Below are 14,272 nucleotides of genomic sequence, written 5' to 3' on the forward strand. Positions count from 1 at the left end.
AGACGCACACTTATGATTTCAGTGCGGCACCGTATAGCCTGCTTCTCTATGATATACTTGTACACAGGTGCGGACACCTTGCTCTACCTTTTCTTCTCTCTGGTCTTGACGTTTTTCCGCTTACTTATATTTTATTATGTTTCCTATTGGCCTCTTCAGAGCTTTGTGGAATCATGGAAAAAGAATTTAATGAAATGTCAGCGTGACCATCTGTAAGCATATAACTCTTCCTCTCTCTAGGAATCGCTGACGAGTATACTTAGTACAGTTGCTGAGAATAACATGACCAAATCAAATAATCACAATACCATTAAGCCCTTGATATGTACTACCCCAGAGCTTTCAGAAGGAAAAAGGGGAACGTGGTTGAAACACAATAGAGGTAACAAAACTGAATCCTCAATTACACCACCAAACACAGGCCAAAAGGCTGAGTGCCAAAAGTGGTTGAACGGCTGGGAGTGTCACCTGCAGTCTACCTCTTAATTTCTTCCTTTCACTTACCAATTCCTTGGATCTGTTTCCACACTGTACCGTGGGCCATGGAGTAGATGTTTTGTACAATCTTGTCAATGGAAGGAGGAAGAAGGGCTATGAAGAAAGAAGGAGGAAGGAGACACCATCCCTGATCCTCAGTAGTTCCTGGCTTTGCTGGAAGACCTGCCTACCCTTTGGAAACTTCAGCCTGCAATGCATTTTGTGCCAAAAAAGTTCCATATGGCCTGTCCCATGAGCGACATGCCAGCATTGTTATCACATCATGGGATTTAGACTGGAAGGGAGACCACCCCCTTCCTCTAGACAGGACCCCTGCGTTCACATCCTGGATGTGTCCCAAACTAGACATTTCTTATTTTTTACATCTTTGGTTATAAAAGGTCACAGAAACACAGGTATATTTTCATCGTGGCCTGTGAGAAAGAGATCACAGTAAAGGGAGACAGTTTGGACTGCAGCAGGACACAATGGGGCAAGGATTGTGTTTCTAATCTGTAATGAAGACATGAATGTCTCCCCCAGCCTCATGTTGGACCCTGAGCTCCCATCCAAAAGACAGAACCCTGCTTGTCTGTTCACTCACTGCCTCCCCAGCTAACTGGAAGTCATCCATGCTGTGGACTACATCTCCAGGGTCTAGGAGCATGGGGCACTCAGCAGGAACTCCAGGGTCATTAAGGAAATAAATAACTGAATAGATGGATGGATGTCCCATCCTGCCAACTGAAAGGTAAACCCCTGGAAGGCAGGGGTGAGTCTTACTGATCTGTAACTTCCCAGCAGAGTATGTGACACAGCATATGTCTTTGATAAATGTTTATTAAGTGAATAACTTGTGGGTGGTTGGCTGGATGGATAAATGGAAGGACGGATGGATGGATGGATGGAATGGAATGGAAGGATGAATGGATAAATGGGTAGGTGGATGGATGAATGGTTGATGGGTGGAATGGATGAATGGATGGATAAATAAATGGATATATAGATAGAAGGATGGAAGGGTGGATGGATGGATGGACGGACAGATGGATGGATGGATGGATGGATGTGCTATAATTTAGGGTTTGGGAGAGGATTCCTATATTAGATGGGCTTGTAATAGATGACTTCTAAGGGTCCCAGCCAATGATAAGATTTTGCTTCTCCATGGGCTTCACTGTGCTTTCCCAACATCCATGCATTCTCCTGTTCCATACCCTCTGCAAGACATGCCATTTCTCCCTCACCTCTCCTCAACTTCCCAGTGAATCCTTACTCATCTTTCAAGGAGCAGCACAATTTCCCTAGTCTGCCCTCCCCCCAGCGGATTAGTTGCTCCCTCTTCTGGGCTGCTCTCACTGCCCACATTGCCCCATCCTGCAGCCTTGTTTCATAATGCATTTCTTTCATTAAACAAGGAGTCCCTCGAGAGCAAAGACCAAGCCCTAGACCTCCCTGTGTGCTCAGGTCTGACCTCCAGCTCAGTCTTTGCTTTGGGAATTAAATAGACTTTTGAGCTCAACCTGCTTTGACTTCTTCAGTGCATCCTAGATGATCTTTAACCAGAATGCTATAAAATTGTTTTGAAGGCTAGACAGAGCAGACAATTAGTGACTAAGATTTCACCTGCACACAAGAAAGTCAGAATTTGATCCTCCCTGGCTTGAAAGTTACATGCGTTTCATTATATATTTCATCACATTAACATTTTTTTAAAAGTTCTATTCATCTAGTTTTAACTCCAAAGCAGAAGAAGATGTTTTCTAGCTTTAATTGCTGAACTTACAGTTGAAGAGTGAGCTGTTTTGCAGCCTACTCTGAGGTCCCCAACGTCCTCGGGACCGCTTAGAAAATGGGGAGACCCTGTGACTTGCAAGGTGGCGGAAGACCCCGAGGTAAAACCAGCAAAAACATGGGATTTTCTGTTCTTGAGAACCCATTCTCACCCTGTGTTTTGTCATCTGAATAGGGCACATTTCTGACCTTAACTTTCCCATCAAATTTTGTTGCTCTGTGCACACACGGCAAATGAAGGCAGAATGGTTCCTTCCAGATCACCTTAACTCTCCATTTTACAGGTGGGAAAACTGAGGCCCAGAAAAGGGAAAGGACTGGCCTGAGGTCACAGAGCTATGGATGGGACAATGAGAATTGAATGGAGCTTTTCCTTTGCGCTACTGGTGATCTCCAAATTGGGCTGAGGGAAGGGACAGGCCATGAGTGTGAATGTCAGGCATTCACACATCATCCCAAGCATATTTTTTTTTTACTCAGTTTAGATGTCTGTTCCTCAACCCTAAGATGGAGGTTCTTCCCCAAATGACCACATCTCCGTGTATCCCTATCAGAAAGCAACTGACCACTTCAGTTCTGCTATTTGCACCGTTTTCTGGGCGGGAAAAATCACAAGTCAGTGGGGGATAGGCAGGACCTACGGAAAAGAAGAGAATTCTTATCGGGGCATTCTTATTCTCTACACCCCTAGAAAGCAGGGCAGGCCACCTGCCCTGAATGGCTACCCACTCCGTTTTTAGTGCTGGACTTTAAATCCTACCTCTATTCATCCGGTGGTTAGATATGGCCTTGGGAGCATGGTGACTTTTTGAAGACAGCACACAGAGGAACACATCTCCCTCATTCTTCCTATCATCTGGCCAGAACCCACACAGCATCTCTGCAAGCATGGCTCAGTGTTTTCATTTTCTGCAGTCTCCTTGTGAAGATTCCCAGGTTGCCTACCTTGGTACCTGGTTTGTGGATGGTGCCCAGTGAGTTTGCAGAAAAGTGACTTGACTGGAATGTTCTTTGTGTCTTGAAGAACAGGAAACATAAGAAGAGTGGTCGAGGGGGACGTCCCTGGTAGGTGGTTAAGACTCTGCATTTCGGCTGCAGGGGGCATGGGTTCGAGCCCTCGTTGCGGAACTAGGATCCCACATGCCGCAGAGTGCGGCAGAAAAAAGGAAGAGTGGTCGAGAACCCAGCGGATCTTTGATCCCGTTTCACGCAGGGGTGGGCTCTGACCCTCACTCATTGGAGGAAAGCAACAGTTTCCTAAGTGGGTGAAACCCAAAGGAAAGCTGCCGTCTTCCTCTTCCATCTTGTCAGTTGCTCTGGGCCCAGCAGGGGGAAAAGCCAAGCTAAAGGCTACTTCCTTCTGAAAGACATTGCCTCCTCCTCCAGATCTGAGATTATCCCTAAAGAAGGCATCCTCAACTCTATCAACCTCTCGCACAGGGGGAGGGAAGGTGGTCCTCCTGTGTGATTCTATTAAAACCCATGGATGGGTGGAGATGCTCTCTAGTCCAACAGCCTCCCTTCATGATGGGAACCCCAGGGGACCAGACCAGACCAAGGACCCAGAGCAGCAGGGTCTCTGTCCCACTCATTTCTGACCCCTCGGTGCCTCACCCAGTGGCTCTCCCTGGGAATTCAGGAAACGTCAGCTTAATTATACTAGACCTGAGCCTTGTCATTCCCAGACAAGGGCTTTTAGTTCTAAACGACTTGTTCTCAAACTTGCCTGTGTAAGAGTCACCTGGGTCATTTTCAAAACTACTGATGCCTGGATCTCACCTCCAGATTCTGATAGAAATTGGTCTGGGGTGAGGCCTTGGCAGTGGAATTTGGAAAAATTCCCATGTGATTCCAATGTGCAGGCAGGATGGAGAACCACTATTCCACATCACAGTGCTTCACAGGGGTAAACGAGGAGCACTGTTGGTCTCTCATGGCATTATTTCCTGTCCGCCCAAACACAGCAGTGAGGGGTTGAGTCAGGAGGAAAATGGAGAAAGACCTTTAAGTCACTCTTGGAAATAAGCTGTCCATTCCCTACCCTTGAAAGACACAGAAAAGGACAAGGTTTGGAGATCAAGTTAAATGTCCAATTTATTTTTATAACTTGAAACCAGAACAAACTTGGTTTTGAACAAGCGTACAAATGAAATGGCAGACACATGCTGAACTGAACATTGTGACATTAAGGGAAAAAAGAGGCCCAAAATCTTGTACAGAGAATAAAAGGAACAATAAATATTTTACTAAGCCATATTGAAATGACCTCCTGTCATCTCAACATTTTATCCATAATAAAAAAAAAAGTGCCTGTTTCTTAAACAGAGCACAAATACCAAGCAATAATAAATAGTTCCAAACTTGTAGTAAAAGACAGAACCTCCAAGTAAACAACAAAATCTCATACAATAAGTAATAGAAAAGGTAATAAAAATATTTCGCCTTGCCAGTACAAATGCAAACAACTTAACTCAATGTAACTTTGCTTCACAGAGCTGATACAAAGAGCACCAAAATCATGGGTTTGCCTGTGTTCCACAAAATCTTTGACTGTCACTTAGGACAGGGACGAAAGGCTGATTTCCCTACTTTTCACATTTTTGCTTAGAGGAATTCAGCTTCCTCCTCCCCCCGTGAAAGACCCTCAAATGGCAAGTGGCAGGTTCCAATTTGGGGCAACTTTGAACCAAGTTGTGGCAACTTTGAACCAAGTTGTGGCAGTGTGGAAACCGGCAGGGTCAGCTGGGTCCCCCAGGCTCGGGGCCTCTCTCACTGGGTCATCTGCTTCAGTGTTGGCTTTTTAAACATGACAGAGAAGCAAAATGCTCATTTCTCTGCAGTCGACAGAGACAAAATCTTTGTGCTTTAGGATGGCTTAGTCCTGGAATCGTGGTGACTTTGCGGAAGCTGGTGAGAGCTGGCTAGCTTCTGTTAACTACAGGAGGATCGCCTTGGAGGCTCTAAAGGACCTTCCCAGGGCATCCGGAGGAAAGGACGGGCCCCTGGGTCTTCGGATCAAGCAGGTAGGAAATGGACATCTCAGCTTTATCTTCCACTTCCTCTCCCTTTCTTTCTACTTTGCAAAGGTAAATGGCAAGGAGCAAAGAGCATACTAAACAGAAAAGCGCCCAGAAGAAAGATTTCTGCATTTGGTAAAGAATTGCCCGACAGGATGCTTGGTTATACTTTCGTAACCTGAAATGGTTTCTTAGAGTTCCTGAAATAAAAAATGGCTTCCTGATATAGGTATTTTTTAAAAAACGTATTATTCCCTCATCCAAAAAAACACCATTTTATTATCTTAAAGCTACTTGGCTTTACAAAAAAAAAAAAAGGAGTGGGGGGACAGAGAGGGAGAAATAAATTGAATAAAAACGAAAAGAACAAATAAAGGACTGACAGAGGCGTAAGGATGGAGAGGAAACACAGAGGAAGGAAAGAGAAAGCTATGGAAAGGCACCGAATTCGTCCCAGGCCCTAGGCATTCGGAAACTTGACGGAATGTAGGTTTCGGAGAGAAAAGCAGCAACGCAGGTAAGAAAGACAACAGGCCAACACTCTCCAAGGGATAAAAGGTCCTGGTTGTGATGGGGACTCCTTCCTGAAATCCGATTTGCGCTGGCCCCAGCCACAGATCACGTCACCTGCGCCTAGCTGATACACCAGCTCCCTTTATTACAATTTTTGTTTGCTTGTTTGTTTAATGCTTTCTCAAGGACTGAAGAAAGCTCAGCTTGCGTTTCTCTCTGCTCTGAAGGGCAGGGTGACGGCAGAGGAGGAAGATGCTCTGGGCTCTCCTCTACATCTGACATCTTTTACAGATGCCTCTTAAAGAAAGGGAGGGCTCTGTGAAATGGTACCTATACCTTGACAAACACTGATTTTTCCACTCAATACAAATAAAGAATTTCCCATCTGGTTTGCTGTGGCCACACCAGGGAGCCTTGATGCAAGGTTCAGGGCATTCAGAGTGAAGCCCTATTCGAACAGTCCTTTGTAGAGGCCAATTCCGACAAAAATATATACAACTAAAATGATTTGTGAACCAAAGCATTTAGCTACTTCCTTTTGTTTCTTTTCCTCAAAGGTTGTCAAACAACCCTTTTTTCTCCTGTACAATAGGACTTAACATACAAATTTTTTTTTGCAATATTTTATCCTGCCAAATTAAAAAAATATATTATGGCAGCCTGCTTGTTTTTGTTTTTTTTTTTTCTTTTTATTTCCAAATTCACTAACAAAAAGGTACATTAAATCCTTTTAAAAGGACAAGCTTACAGTTAAAAAATTACAAGCTCCAGTAAAAATACAGCAAGTGCTTACATCATATGAACCAACCAATATCCATTCCAGAGAGAGGCGGGAGGAGGAAAATAAGTACAGATCAGAAATGTGGATTTTTTTTTCTGCAAAGCAATAACAATATTAAGCACTTTTTTTTCTACATACTTTTTCTACATGGTGTAGCAATCCCCTTTTAATCCCCAAATACAAGTTTCTATACATTTTTTTTGAAATAAAAATTCAACACCCAAGGCAGAAAAAAATTTACTAAAACTCCGACTTTACAGTTACTGTGACAAGAACAAATTATTATAGACCCCACCATTTAAATTTTACTGCAACATTTTCAAGGAAAAGAAAAGGGTTTTTTTTTTTTTCTTGTTTTGTCAAATGCCCAGGCATTCTCGATTATTACAAATACTGGTCCACTTTTACAGTAATCAAGAAATTTTCATATATATAATATATACTAAAACCCCGTCACCAAAAGAAAACAATATACACGCAGCCACTGTGGCATCTTTTTATAACCTATTAAGCAAACTCTGAAAAAAACGATCGCTCCAACACACATACACACAATTTTTTTTTACCCTTGTATGTATCCAATACTGTAAACGTATTTTTAAGACAGAGTGCACTAAATTTAACGTTAGAAAAAAATTAGCCGTTGTTCCTGAATTGTTTTTGTTCTGTTTTTCATTCAACGATATCAACTTGTACCTTGTGTCACTTGAGTTTTAATTCAGCAGTAAATCACCTCCACTCCACATCTAAGCAGCGTTGTCCCACAGACAAAAGGGGCTGAGGATAATTCAGCTAATGGATATCCAAGGTTGTGCTGGGTTTATTTCTTCATTTGATTGGGTCTTATGGCATTTTCATGTCTTCAACCAGGATTTTTGAAAATTTATTTAAAGTAAATGTGGCTTTGTTTGTTTGTTTCTAAAGAAATGTACTTTTCTCGTTTTACTTTTTTTTTAAAAAAGTCTTTTCATTTCAAACAAAAAAAAAAGTTTTGCATTTGTCTCAAGAGACTCAAATAGGAAGATCAGTTTTCAAGGCACTCACATCAAATTGAATGGCAGTAGAAAAACTGTCCAATAAATTATTTTATTTTGTTCTTTATAGTGCCAGTATTGTGAATGCCACGCTTAGCAATACTGACACTCCATCTCAGCCATCCCTTACAGTTTAACCCACCTCTGGGCCAAAATGAAGAAGATGCTGCAATTTCTTGTTTAGAAGCCATTTAATTTAAATGCAAACAAAAGCTTTAAAGTGCGGGTCAACAGAATTCAAATGTCTAATCTTAACAGTCCAATGTTTAGTACCTTCCAACCTAATGGGATAGAAAAAAAAAAACCCCAAAAAACCTGGGAAGTAGCGCTGGGCATCTTCGGATGGAACTCTTCCCGTTCTCCAGTAAAAGGGAACTGAAATTGGCAAGATCCTCCCCCCACTCCCCCCCCCCCCGCCCCCCGTCCGTACAATGTCATCAGTGTGCATTCCGTGAGAGAATAGTAACTTCCCTCAATTCACCATCAGTACACTTGTCTGCTTGGGAAACGATCAGTTGTCACTGGCAGCAATGTATGACTTAGGATTTCTGTGGTGGGGGTGATAGAGAGAGAGAGAGAAGCTGTCAAGCCAGAAGAAGCCTGAAAGAACACCACTGGTTTCTCTCCTTTCTGTGTCACTGCAGGTCACCACCATCTACCCCCAAAAGTACCCTCAGCCCATTTTATTTAGTCTAATCTACGGCAAATAGCAGAGATGGCATCCCAGGGCCCACCGACATTCCAAGAAAAGTACGGGATCTGATGGGAATGCACAATTTTAGAATGCTCTTGGGCCATTTCCCAGGGGCAGCCCTCAAAAACTCCTGTTTCTCTGGCAGTGCTGAGTTTTCTGAGGGCCTCTCCCCACCACCACCACGCAAAGGTTTCCTTATGTATTGCAAAGTTGAAATCAACACAGAAAAGGCCTCTGTTACTCGGGACATCATCAGTGCTACATCTCCTTTCCGATTCTGAAACAAAGTGCTACAACTTTAAAGATTGTTATCCGCTGTTCATCCACCCCCTCCCCCAAAACAAAAACAAAAACGCATGCCACTTTTTATTTCAGGACAAAAAAAAAAAAAGGAATAAAAAAGTAAACAACTTTAAAAGTCATTTAAGTGTTGGCTTCTTCACAAGAAATTACACATGCTTAGCTTAGATTTCAAAAAAGCAGCGCCCTCCCCCCCCCAAATTATAATTTAAAATATATGCTTCCCCTCTACATAGCTCGGGAGTCATCGCTCAGGCTACTACTGAGTTTTTAAAAAACAAACAAAAAAAAGAAACAAAAAAAAGAAACAAAAAACTGAAGAAGGGATGGATACCCAACAAAATCTCTTAAAGGAATTTCAACAGAAAGAATAATAATAAAAAGTACCTGCACATGCCAAAAAAATTACAAAACCCAATAAATACAGAAATTATTGCACAGTTAAAAGGCTCCACAATTTTTACTGCCTTAATCAACCCTCGGGTTTCCATAGGACTTCGCAGACACAGGTTAGGTTGGAGGGCCGCCTCCCCTGGGGCCCCGGGGGCTCGCAGAGGGTGCCGAGCGGCGGCGGCGACACGGAGGCAAGTGTCAGGTCAGCATTCTCTCGCTTGGCGACGGGGCTACTGTACAGGTGCGCGGGGGCCGCGCGCGCTTAGCTCCTCTCGGCCTGCTCGATTTTGACGTCGTTAGTCAGCAAGTGCTCGCCGTGCCACTTTTTCATGTGTTTCTCCAGGGTGCTGTAGACGCTGAAGGGCATCTGGCAGATGTCGCAGCGGTACACCTCCTTGCCGATCTGCCCGTGCGTCTTCATGTGGCGCGTGAGCTTGCTGCTCTGCGCGCACGCGTAGTTGCACAGCTCGCACTTGTAAGGCCGCTCGCCGGTGTGGCTCCGCCGGTGCACCGTCAGGTTGCTGCAGTTCTTGAACACCTTGCCGCAGTACTCGCACGTGTCGCTGCGCCGGCCCTCCTTGGAGCTCGGCCTCCCGGGGCCCGGGCCGCCCAGGTGCGGCGTGCTGCCCCCGCTGGCCGTGCCGCTGCGGCCCGACAGCCCGCCGTCCAGCAGGTCCCCGGGCGGCGTGGAGAAGCGCAGGCTGCCGTTCTCGGACGAGTGCTCGGACGACGTGGCGAAGGGCGACTGGCGCGCGTCCGTGAAGCCCAGGAAGGGGTCCTTCATGAAGTGCCGCGACGCCGCGTAGCCCACGAGCCACTGCGAGTACACGTTCTCGGATGGGATGAGCGCGGCGGGCGGCAGCTCCAGGTCCTTCTCCACCTTGATGCGCTTGGCCGCGCTGTTGAGCCCGGGGCTGGGCAGAGGCGCCGGCTTGCGCGGGAAGAGGCCCGGGAAGGGCTCGGCGCCCGGCGCAAAGCCGCCGCCGCGCCCGTTGACCGCGCCGCCCGGGCCCGCGTCGCCGCAGCCGCCCGCGTCGTCGTCGTCGCCCGGGTCCCCGCCGCCCGCCGAGCGCTTCAGGAAGGCGCCGCGCTTCTGCTTGTCGGCCAGCAGCTCGCCGTAGGGCGGCAGCGCGCCCAGGCCCACGTTCTCCATGACCTTGCCCAGCACCAGCGCCTTCTCGTCGGCCAGCGCCTTGGCCGCGCCGCCCACGCCGCCGCCCGCGCCCGGCACCCCGGCCACGCCGCCGCCGCCGCCGCCACCGCCGCCGCCGTTCTCCCGGTTGCGGCTCAGCTCCGAGTCCATGCTGAAGCTCGACTCGGGCCGGCTCTCGTTCTCCAGCAGCAGCTCCTCCTCCTCGTCCTCCTCCTCCTCGTCTTCCTCCTCAGGCTCGTGGCCCAGCGACGGGTCGCTCTCGTGGTGGCGGAAGTCGCCGTCGGCCGCCTTGAGGCCCTCGCCGGCCAGCTCGCTGGTGCCGGGCTCCGGGGAGCTGGCGGCCGAGAGCCCGTCGTCGGAGCGGCCGGCCAGGGAGCCGGCCTTGTGCATGTGCGTCTTCATGTGGCGCTTGAGCTTGCTCGCCTGCGAGCACGCGTGGTCGCACAGCTGGCACTTGTAGGGCTTCTCGCCCGTGTGGCTGCGCCGGTGCACGATGAGATTGCTCTGGAACTTGAAGGTCTTGCCGCAGAACTCGCACGACTTGCTCTTGGCCGGCGGCTGGGGCGGCGGCGTGCCGCCGGGGGGCATGGGCGGCAGCGGCGGAGTGCTCAGGAACGGGGACTTGGGGCTGGGCTGGAAGGGGTTCAGGAGCCGGTGCATAGGGTTGCCGCGGCCCGGGGACACGGGCGGCGGCGTGGAGCTGTTGCCCGCCAGCTCGCGGAGCCGCCGCGAGAAGTCCATGGCGGGCGAGTCGATGGCCATGGGGTTCAGGCGCATGACTCGGTCGAAGGCACTGGGGTGCTGGGCGACGAGCCCCATCTCCTCGGCGCTGAGGCGGTGCGGGTCCAGGTGGTGGCGCGGCGGCGGGCTGAAGAGCGGCGGCGTGCCGGGCAGGCGGCCCTCGCCGAAGCCCGGGTGGTCCCGCAGGATGGGGCCCGTCATGCGCAGCAGGTTGAAGGGGTTGCTGTCGCCCAGGAAATTCATGAGCGGGGACTGGGCCACGGCCTCGGGCCCGAGCGGCGGCGGGATGGTGAGCCGCGGCGTGAGCGAGCTGCTGGCCGGCCCGGGCTCCAGGTAGATGCGGAAGCCGTGCGTGTTCTGCGCGTGCTGCAGCAGGAACCACGCGCTGTTGAAGGGCTGCTTGCATGTTGTGCAAATGTAGCTGGAAGGCTCATCTTTACCTGGGGAGACACACGGACGGAAAGGCAGAGAGAGCGTGAGAAGCGGAGGACGGGGGCTCGCGCACCACGGGGCCACTGACCTGGAGGCGAGCCGGAGCCGAGTGTGTCCGGGGACCCGCGGCCCTTGAGGGCGGCAGCAGCGGGACGGCTTCTGAGCAGGCCCAGGCCTGCGACCCCCTGGCAGGTCCCCGGCAAAGGGGCTGAAGAAGCCTGCTCTGTGGGCTGGCGGCCCTGGCAAAGCCCGGACCAGGCATGCGTCCTCAGCAAGTTACCGCAATTCGGTAGACATCCCTCTGTGCCCCTAAAATACGGTGTCCTTAAGCCCATCACCTCAGAAGCCAAAGGAGATGTGTTTGTGAGAATGCCTGATTCCAGTAATAGGAAGTATGGGAAGGCTGGACTGCATAAAAGATAGCAGGGCAGATTTCAGCCGTTCAGGGCTACCTTCACACTGGCCACGGTCTAGACCAGGGACTGACAAGCAAGGCACTACTGACATGTAGACCCTGATGATTCTCCGCCTGGGGGCCGGGGGCCGCCCTGTGCTTTGCAGGGTGTTCAGCAGCATCCCTGGCCTCTACCCACTAGAAGCCAGTAGTACTCCCTCCCCTCCCAATCGTGAGGATCCAAAATCTCTCCAGGCATTGCCAAACCTCCCTGGGGGGCAAAACTGTCCCCTCCCCCCCCAGTCACTGACTAGGCAATCTTTGATCCAATAAAGTTCTAAGAAGCACAAATCAAACCAAATCGCCTTGCAAACTTTTTTTTTTTTTTTTTTTGCGGTACGCGGGCCTCTCACTGTTGTGGCCTCTCCCGTTGCGGAGCACAGGCTCCGGACGCACAGGCTCAGCGGCCATGGCTCACGGGCCCAGCCGCTCCACGGCCTGTGGGATCCTCCCGGACCGGGGCACGAACCCGTGTCCCCTGCATCGGCAGGCGGACTCTCAACCACTGCGCCACCAGGGAAACCCGCCCGAACATTTTACGAGAAACGGCTGATACCTCTGCATCACTCGGGATTTTAACTACAGGAAATCCCAGGGTTTCACACACCAGGGTCCATGCAGAAAGCGCTGTCAGATTTAAACACGGATGCGTAGGAACAGAAGGATTCAGCATGTCATGAACATCACTACTGGGTGACAGCTGTCCCCCACCATTGCTCTCCTGGCCTCACACACACACACACACACACACCCCTAAGCACAGTGTGGAATCTGGCCTCCAGAGACCCCTGGGGGGGGGGTGAGGTCCTTTGCCAGAAACACTGAGTGAAAGAATGTCACATCTGACAGGACGGTCAGGATTAATGGTGGCAAGTGTGGAATTGTTACAAACTGGCTCTGGTGACATCGGGAGCCAGTCTTAGTGGACGCTGGTGGCACAGAGCCAAAACGTCCCTGTCTTTGTCCATCATTAGGGTCATCACAAAATGGAGCCTAGACCTTCCAACCAGAACCTCTTTTGCGGCCAACGTCCTGAACCTGCGGGTGAAACTGGCTGCTTCTCCAGCCTGAACCTCTTCTCCTCATGCTTCACGTGAACAGGACAGGTGTGGGCAGGTCCTGCTTTCCAACATCAGGTTTGCTCACTGGCCGGGAAAGGAAAAGGGAACACGACATCACAGCTGAGATCCTGAAATACCCTTTTGTTTTTTCAAACGTTCTTGTACCTGGAAGATTTGAACGCTGATAAAGCACGGTAGCCGATAAAGCACGGTAGCCGCAAGCTCCCTGGTGGAGCCAAACGTGCATGTTAATTTCCATACCCCCGTATCAGGAAGGGGAGGGGGGAGTACACGGGGCGGGCTGGAGCAGACAAGCCCCATCTCAGCCACTCCCTGGAAGATTAAGGACTTCTGAAATCCCGTATAGAGATGTATTTTTTTGGTTTTCCAGCCACAAATTATGTTTCTTGGGGGCTTCACCCTTAGCAGTAAAATCCAAGTGGCTCTGGGACCAAACGTCCCGAGTTCCATACAGGTTAAACTTGACCTCTCCCAAGGTCCAAGGGGCCTGGACCTCCCTGAGCCATGCAGTGTGTGCGGGCTGTCCAGGGGGCAGGGGGGCAGGGTGGAGATTCTCCCAGACACAGAAGCAACTGGGCCAGATCACCCACCACTGGAAACCAAGACCTGCCTTCCAGGTCTGGTGGTCTACGGGCATCACTGCACGCTCATGAGCAACAGGACATGTGTCTATGTCTTTGGTAGTGAGGAGACCAAGAGGGGTGCGGGGGGCAGGGAGGACAAAAAGGAAAAAAGAATTCCGAAGGTCAGCTTCACCTCACTTTTCAACACAGCTCCAGGAGAACTTCTGAGGCAATTTTCTTTATACAGGGTGTCTGGGCAACTTCCTCCTCCCAGTATGTCTGTGTAATTCAGTTCCCCATGCTGGAGCCCCTGGGGAGAATTTCCCCACCTGGAAACAGGGCCTTTCCTTCCCAAGGCCCTGGGCGGCCGTGGTCCTTACTGCGGGAGCGGTAAGGCCACACGGACACCCCAGCCTTCCCGTCCTGCGTGCCACCCCGCTACGGCAGAGAGCGCCAGCTTCCTGGAGGCAGCATCTCCTGTCCTGGCTTATTAGTTAACGCGTGTGGGGAGCAGAACTCTTCACCTCAGACAGCCTCACGGGAAAGCTGGCCAGAAGCCATGATATTTAGAGCCCTCCGCAAATCCTTTTCTGGAGCTAGGCAGAATAAACGAGTAATAAATAAGATAAAGGAAAAGTCCCTTTCTGACACAGGAGCTCATAACACAAGTGAAGCCCCACCTCCCACAAGGTCATAGATCTTCCAATTAAAGCGCAGTCTATACCCTTCACCTCCGCTCCAGCCACTCTCATTAACCAGGCTACTGCACACAGCTGCTCTGGTTCCTCATGTTTTTAAGACGACGGGCCGCCTCCCTTCCCCCAATCTCCTTTTTCATCATCTT

The 14,272-nt window shown here is 49.8% G+C and overlaps 1 protein-coding gene across 3 annotated transcripts in view; it reads right to left on the minus strand.

Annotated features, from left to right (window-relative positions):
- Window positions 1–8,047: 8,047 nt before the first annotated feature.
- Window positions 8,048–14,272, minus strand: part of BCL11B (BCL11 transcription factor B) — a 92,454-nt gene continuing 86,229 nt past the window's right edge. For all 3 annotated transcript variants that reach the window (XM_030883406.2, XM_030883404.2, XM_060293668.1), the window contains one exon: window positions 8,048–11,337. In XM_030883406.2, coding sequence (XP_030739266.1) covers window positions 9,266–11,337 — 2,072 coding nt within the window. In that variant the 3' untranslated portion in view covers window positions 8,048–9,265. The remainder of the gene's footprint in view (window positions 11,338–14,272) is intronic.

The sequence above is a fragment of the Globicephala melas genome, chromosome 2, assembly GCF_963455315.2.
Source record: "Globicephala melas chromosome 2, mGloMel1.2, whole genome shotgun sequence".
Classification (NCBI taxonomy): Eukaryota; Metazoa; Chordata; class Mammalia; order Artiodactyla; family Delphinidae; genus Globicephala; species Globicephala melas.